Source organism: Perca flavescens, chromosome 22 (genome assembly GCF_004354835.1).
Source record: "Perca flavescens isolate YP-PL-M2 chromosome 22, PFLA_1.0, whole genome shotgun sequence".
NCBI classification, from domain to species: Eukaryota; Metazoa; Chordata; class Actinopteri; order Perciformes; family Percidae; genus Perca; species Perca flavescens.
Genome location: NC_041352.1, coordinates 19,957,001 through 19,964,924, shown reverse-complemented (window position 1 = coordinate 19,964,924; position 7,924 = coordinate 19,957,001). Strand labels below are relative to the sequence as shown.

Genomic DNA, 7,924 nt, shown 5'->3' with positions numbered 1-7,924 from the left:
AGGATGTATGAGTTTTTCAACAATCCAAAGCAATAGTATTTCAGGAAATCCATAATTCCAAGTGAACCTCAGGATGAATTAGAATGACTTTGGTGAGCCCTTAATATTTCCTCATGAGATCATCATTTTGAGTATTAATTTTGCATGCAGGCTAGCCTCTGTTCCCCTTTGTTCCCCTTGTCATTCAACATTTCTTTTTAAAAAATGAAGCGTGTTCCTGAAGTTTACTTTCCATGTTCTAAGACTAATTGTCATCCACTCCAGCAGTTGCTATAAGAAGTTGAAACATTTCCAATTTTATTGAAAGTTAAACATACAAAAAAAAGGACAGCTCCAATGAAATTTTACCAGCGCAGTTATTTAGGTCATTGTAACTTGGTTACATTCATAACCATAAATTTCATCAGCACTCTCTTCTGAAGTAATGATCCCAATTTTTCAGCTGTACCCTCTGCTGTTTGTGTTATTACAAAAAATGAACTAGACCCCACCCCTCGACTCTTCAGTGGACTCGCCTCTTTGTGGCTTATGGGAAATTGTGTTCGCCCAAAATTGAAACATGGAATAAACATCAATATTAGAAAGAATTGCAGTCCTTATCTACTCATATGAAGAGACATACTGTGATTACAAATGTGAATAGGATTTAGAATGAAGTTTTTCTACTTGTAAAACAGAACCCAGAAGTTGGATAGCAGTGACCAATCATGAGTTTGGATGGCTTTTCCCATAGGTTAACTCTCAGGACTCAATGTTTTTATGGTCTGGTACTAACCTGCAGTATATTGAGTTAGAAGAACTGGCAGTGCTATTTTAACAGTTGCATGCATTTGACCAGTTAATAAGTGTATTGTCAGATCTTACAATGCATGGAAGAGTATAAGTGACACCTTGATAATAAAGTATTTTTTAATGTTATAGTATAGTATTCTTGTGCCTGAAATGTCTCATTATTTTCTTTTTAGTTGACATACTGCATGTACTTGTGATTAGATCCTAGGACCTCCTGGCTGGGGTCAAGGGATGAATAGGGAAGACTTGATATCACAGTGATGCTTTATTTTCATGATAAATAAACAAGAAACAGAAAAACAAATTAAAAACTTCCTTCAAACATTCATGCATATACAGTTAAAAAAATAAATGCTCCTATACATTTTTTTTTCTTCTCAAAACCTCTTTTTTTTTTTTCTCTGACAGACCTCAGGCGCAATTGAACTAATCCTGAATGAATTCCTACAACAGGATGATTCTCCAAAGAACGTAGGGGACACTGTCCCAGAGATACTTGGCGACATGGTGCTCGTTCTTCCTGACTATGAGTTTCAGAATTCGGCTGTGATGCACAGCGGGACCGCTATGATGATGCTTTGTTTTATTTTCTTGGATCTATCTCCCTTCTGTACCGGGCACACTGTGGTTACAGGTACTTGAAACAGGAAGAAGATCCCTCATTCATGTCGCGCCTTTGATAAAGTAAATAGTGTTATGGGCAGTGCAATAATATCTCTGTTTCTCTCTACGGACACAAGAATGGGAGGAACTGAGCAAGCTCGCAATGGCTTACACTGCAAACTTTTTTACACACGATAGGTAGAGTTATTTATTTCTCTCTTTGCTGCTTTGCTCCTCTCGGGACGTGTTTATACGATAGGGTCGCATTTCTTTTTCGCAGGCTGTTTAAGTGTCTTTTTACGTGTTCGCTTCCTAAGTCTCCTAATGGGCCCAGGCTGGTGGATTGGCTTCGTTACATGAAGCTGAACCTGCAGCAGACAGTCGGCCATGGACTGAAACAGAACAGAGCTAACTTCCTCGATGTTGTCCTGCGTGACAAACTAGCAAAGTCTCGCCCCGCTAATGGTGAACCGTGATGTGAGACAGGCGACATGCGTTATCACACAAAGAGCAAGGGTGTCGTCGTGTTTTACTCTTTGTTAACGTCTTTGTAGATGGATAAGGTGCTGGTTAATCTGGCGGACCTCCCAGTTTGTCGCTCGATTTGTGCAGGTGCATTCGGGTGCAGGCCGCGGTGTCCGAGTCAACTGTAAAAACAGAGACACAACATTAAAGTCATTAGGCCTTAATTCTATATTCACTGTAGTGAACATGGCAGAATACAATCACATATAACTCCGGATGTTGAGTTGTACCTGAGATTTGAGGACATGTAGCTCACTGTGAACTTTCTGAAACTTCTTCTCCTGTTCCAGATACTTCTCCTTAAGCTTCACCCGGTCTTTCCGCTCCTTCAAAAAGTCTTCCTTGTAGACTTCGGCCTGAAAAATAGACAACAGGGAAACATCATATGAGGATTAGAATAGGGGAATAATCCGACAGTCGTTTGGGAAATACCCATAGTCACTTTCTTGCAGAGAGTAAGAAGAGAAGAGTGATACCGAGAGTAGTATCACTCTTCTCACCCAACTCAAATAAAAGCGAATAAGCGTTTATATGAAAATGTACAAATACGATATACTGTATATAAAGCTCACCTGCTGTTTCCAGACCTGTAGTGTCTCACTGCTCACATCGAGAGGTTGAGTCTGAAGTGCCTCATCTAGAGCCTGGACAAACATATCAAAGCAGCTATAATACCACTGTTGTTGCAGGGAACAAACAGAAATAAAACGCATTCTGATATGCAAGCGTGTAACACTGGTTTGAGAAGTGGGGTGGAGCTGAAGACCTTAATCTTAATTTCTATCATTTTACATGGGCTCTGGCCGGGCTCGGGCTTGCTCTCCGGGTTGTGCGGTAAGTAGGCGGTCAAGTGATGTGTTTCGATTAGCGCAAAAATGGATGCTGACGAGGTGAAACGGAGGCTGGCCTCTGGAGGACTTATTTTATTTCTTTGTTACAACTTCCAAGTGGCCTATAGCCCACGTTAGTCATGAATAAATGATGTTAAAAAATGTATGAATGACTCATTCTTGTCAAAAGGCAAAAGAGCTGTGTGCGTGCGCACATTTGAATAATGTCGGGCTGTAGACGGGTTCGGGCTTTTAAAAAGCTGTCAATCAAAATGTACTTGTCGGGCTCAGGCCGTGTTGGGCCTAACTTTAAAGGCCCGATTACAGCTCTAATGTGGTAGTGGTGGTGGGGGTGGGGGGGTGTTTGGACGAGACACAAAACAAGGGGTCTGGGGGTCCTCTGCAAAAAAGAAAAATGGCACAAACTGGATTTTGAAAAGTGGGGGTGACTTGTGCCCCCTGTCCCCAGTGGAAATAACGCCCTAGCTGATATGTAATATTTCAGGACTCACCTTGTTTAGCCGTCTGATCTCCTCATGCTGATGCTGCCCTCTTCGGGTCAAAGTGTCATTTTTTGCTCGCAGCTCCTTTGCCTCCTTTTCTGCTTTTTGTAACCCGTCAACAGTCTGTGAGAATTTTCCCACGAGAATCAAATTAATAAACGTATTTCCCCAGATGTAATCCTTTAAAATGCCTGGAATTGTAGCTGGAATAAAAAGAAAATACACGCTGGATTTACCTGTGTGCTCTCTTTATCTTTTGACTTTCTTGTACAAGGTGTCTTTTTCCCTCTTTCACACATCTCCTCTTCAGAGTGATCATGTCGCAGTAATGCTTTTAAACCTCGGACCTGAGGGAGACAAAAGGAGACATGACACATGGCATGAAAGCACTGAAATGACATGTGAGCAAACAAGCTGACAAGTGCTGAATAAAAGACAGCACTGTGGCCTTTACCTTTTCTTTGTAGAACTGTAACATGGTGTGGTACTCTTTTGCCCATCTCTCATTAATGCAAAGAAGCTGAGTAAAAAAGAAAGAACATTAATATTTTAAGTACTGAAATGGTACATGTGTGTTCTTGGATGAATACAAATCTCACTTCTGAAATGTACTCACCTCCTGCCTTTGCTCCTCCAAGATAAGTATCTGTGCTTTCATTCGGTCGTCACCGCTGGCAGCTTCCGACTGTAGCACACAAAAGAGACAAAAAGAGGAAGTATTCAAATCTGGCACACGGTATGTACTTCTATGACTGCACGGGCAATTATGCAATATGACTGTATCCACTAACTTCCTCTTACACATTTTTGGAAGTTTTTGCTTTGTAGTGTTTCCAGTAACACAAAGAACAACACGGTCATTTCTTTGCGGTCAGGGAATCGGACGTATCTTCCAATGTTGCAGCTGTTAATATTACCTGTGTGACTTCCAGCAGACTGTCGGGATGATAAACTGCAGCTGTGGGACACTTTTCTCCAGTGGGGGGGTCAGCCACACAAACCTCGTAACTGAAAACATTTGATCACATGAACAAAAAAATGAACATTTGGTATTATTTAGCCATTTATTAATAGCACCAAGCCAGCAGTGGTGGGATGTAACTCACACGTACATTTTGTGCTACTTTATACTTCTACTCTACTACATCTCAGATGCAAATATTGTACTTTTTACTCCACTACATTTATTTGACATTATTAGAAATTTTCTAAATTTTTCTAAATTTGACAAATTAGAAAACAAATACTAGTATATGATGCTGTACTATAATACTAATCTACCCAAGATTATTACAAAGTATCTAAACTTGGCTCCACATGGACAAACTGCAAGTGATAAAAAAAGACTATAATATTCTAACACTTTTTTTTATTCTATTTTTTTAGATTTTTACAGGACAGATGAAGGCATAAAAGGGGAGAGAGAGGGGGGGAATGACATGCAGCAAAGGGCTGCAGGTCGGAGTCGAACCCTCGACTTGCTGCGTCAAGGAGTAAACATCTACATATGTGTGCCCTCTCCACCAACTGAGCTAACCCAGCCCCATAGTCGAACACTTTTAAAGCTTTTTTTAAAAAGCTATCTGCTTCATGAGTACCTTTACTTTTGATACTTTAAGTGATGATAACACTTGTGTACTGTTTGATTACCATTTTGATTCAGGACTTTTACTTTAGCCAGTACACCGTAGGAAGAACTCTGCATGAAGTAATAATATCTGATACCTGTCTATGTTGGGCAGTGATGGATACAGTCTGTGGCTCTGTCTGTTGTCTGTGCTTTCTGATCTCTCCGCAGGCAGCCTGTCCATTGTGTTTTCATGTAGTGACTGTCAAAACACACACGAGGACATGAATTATACATAACAGCCATTTTTAAAATCCTCGCTTCTAACATTCATATGGTACGAATCGATGAGAGAAACATCTGCCTGCGGGGATCACAGGAGTTTTTATCGCAATATTTTTATGTTATGTTTAACATAGTTGTCTCCTTATAACACCTTTTTTAATTTTTTGTTAGGGAAACTTTGAGCTGCTATTACCAATACATCAAGGGCGTCGGACTGGGGGCAAAAGATGCTAGAATGAATAGCTGTGGATGAGGGGAAGGGCCCATAGAAAATGTCTTTCTACAGGGCCCAGAATTTTGTGCTACCCCCCTGAATAGATTCCTAAATATTCATTTAAATTCATAAACACATATGTAAAACAACAACTGCCGAAAATAATTACAAATAAATAATAATGAATACAATTGTAAACCAGCGGATATCTATAATCTATAAATAAATGAAATTAAACATGTGAAAATAATAATAATATAATAATGTAGGGACTTTTAAAACGTACATTGTAGTTAAAACCCATTTTTTTAATTCTTATTTTTAACATTCTAAGCTAATTCTCTCTGTAGATTACAATTAGTACTACTGGGGTGGCCTGGTGGTCTATGGCAAAAATTTTCTAGTTCAACTTGTTTTTCATAGCCTACTATACAATAGGCTTTAGTATTTTGAAGATGTCACCTTCAGCTCTCAGCACTTGTGATGGGCACACAATAACAGTAGATGGATTCCTTCAAAAGGATAACAGTTTTGTTGCAAGCCCTGCCACTGTCTACACAGTAGCCTACATTTTGGAGATGCTGTGCTATAATGCAAGGCAGGCGTGCTAAAAAATGGCACGTGGAGACAGCTGACTCAAAACCCACACAGAGGATGTGTGAATTATCTCCACACAGTTACGCCATCACCTAAACTCAGGCTGCAGTAAAGCTCTCAGATATCTTCATCATGTCACTTCATTTTACAATAAAAAACAAATGTAGCCTGTACTCTAGGGATCAAGCAAGCCTACATGTTGTTGTTGTGTTAATATATATATATATATATATATATATATATATATATATATATATATATACAGACTCAAGGTCCAGATATAAAAGTACACATAACATATTACAAGAAGGATACACACACCATAAAAACATACAGACATAATGTTAAGAAGAGTTCTCTAAACCTAGTAATAATACACACTTTTAAGTAACTTCAACTTTCTAAATTATGCACAGAACCACATTAAACAATAAAATAATTTAAAAAAATATATCTCACCATATTATTATGTGTTTGGGTCCTCGACATGCGCAGATCCCACAACAGCTGTGATTAGAAGCAGCGATTCTCTCCGCGCGTTATATAAGCTGGCACTACTGGCGCTGCTGAACATTCCGTGTGACGTGATAAAACCAACATCGTCCAATCAGCTGCCGGGATTCCCTCGCGTGGCCGTGGTGTAATCGCAGGGCAGAGCCGCTGACGGACTTTGTTGAAGGAAAGGAAAGTACAAGTACTTGATCAGTAGCTCGAGCGGTAATTATCGATGGAGGTTATGGTACGGATCGATGACTAAGAGAAATACCTGACTCTACACTGCAAGAAATGACACGACGTGGGCTATATATATATATATATATATATATAAACTATAAAACTATAAAACTATATAAAAAAAATTACCTTTTTTTTAGGGCTATTTTATTTTTTAAGCTACTTTTATAGGAAAACTCGCCTTTCACTGGAAGATAGTAAGATTTAAATAAAATACCAGAGTGAGAGATATTAGGCTACTCTGCTTTTGTTTTTGGAAAGATCGTAATTTTTTACAGTGCACTTCTTGTGAGAGCACTCAGCGTGTTTTCTTCCTGGATGGGTGAACTGCTCACACTCAGAAATCGGAAAACGTTTTTTAAAAGACATTAATGTCTCCAAAAGACACACACACACACACACACACACACACACACACACACACACACACTCACACAAAATAAAACTAACGTGCTGCGAATTGTGGGAAAATCACACGTCTCGCAGGTTTATCATGTTACTCAATCCGCTGAGTCAGAGAGAACTTGTTTCAGGAAAGAGAGAGAGGGGGAATACACGCCGCCGCTCCTCCTCCAGTAACCGGCACCCAATGCAGGGGAGTCGGCCCATGGGTGCTCTTTTATTCTTTCTAGAAACGTGTTGCTTATTTCTTCACATTTAAATATGTAAGACCTTTTTTTGTTTAGATACTCGTTAAATATACATATATAAACATTAAAACAACCTGATGCCCAAATTAAGATACAGAATTCCCCTTCACACTTACTTTTTTTAGGGGGGGTTTGGTTTTTTTTTTTTTTGGTTTTTTTAAGTGGGAGCTTCCATTGGTAAGGTTTCAACGGGGTATTGTGGGATATCCCACTTCACCAAGTGGGCAATTTGCTTCTTTTAAAGTAAAAAATAAACGAGATAGTCCCTCCCCAATAAGGATTTTTTTTATATGCCATATCTTCAAGATATTTCCGTGCCGAGACCAACGCAGATGTCTTTATTTGCAAATCCCTGCATGATTTAACTGGATAGTCTACATCATTTTTCTGCATTTAATCTGATGTGTGTCTTTCAAGAAAATGTGGTTTCACTGAGAAGATGTCCTATGCTTAAAGTACAATCCTGTGTAGGTTTGTGTGGGCTACTTTTGATCAGAGGCAGTTTCAGTTTTAGGCCTATTTTATTTGTAGGCTATATTTGTAGTTTAATTGCAGGTAATTCAGAAAAATCTTAAAGAAAAAGTCCAACATTTTAGGAAATGTTCTTATTCGCTTTCTTCCTG

The 7,924-nt window shown here is 39.1% G+C and overlaps 1 protein-coding gene across 1 annotated transcript; it reads right to left on the bottom strand.

The window, feature by feature from the left end:
• Positions 1 to 1,113: 1,113 nt before the first annotated feature.
• Positions 1,114 to 6,583, bottom strand: LOC114549512 (TNFAIP3-interacting protein 3). The gene is made up of 10 exons (XM_028569853.1): positions 6,376 to 6,583; positions 4,979 to 5,082; positions 4,171 to 4,261; positions 3,870 to 3,938; positions 3,708 to 3,773; positions 3,490 to 3,600; positions 3,263 to 3,376; positions 2,493 to 2,564; positions 2,151 to 2,276; positions 1,114 to 2,042 (listed from the first exon to the last, which is right to left on the bottom strand). The coding sequence occupies exons 1-10, from the start codon at positions 6,403 to 6,405 to the stop codon at positions 1,935 to 1,937; spliced, it is 891 nt and encodes a 296-aa protein (XP_028425654.1). The 5' UTR covers positions 6,406 to 6,583; the 3' UTR covers positions 1,114 to 1,934.
• Positions 6,584 to 7,924: the final 1,341 nt, after the last annotated feature.

Bases quoted from the DNA above. Each gene is read 5' to 3' on its own strand.
- LOC114549512 (XM_028569853.1), bottom strand. From the start codon at position 6,405: ATGTCGAGGACCCAAACACATAATAATATG. The intron at 2,565-3,262 runs GTGAGTCCTGAA...ATGTTTGTCCAG, and splicing joins AGATCAGACGGCTAAACAAG to GCTCTAGATGAGGCACTTCA. The intron at 2,277-2,492 runs GTGAGCTTTATA...TCTATTTTTCAG, and splicing joins TACAGGTCTGGAAACAGCAG to GCCGAAGTCTACAAGGAAGA.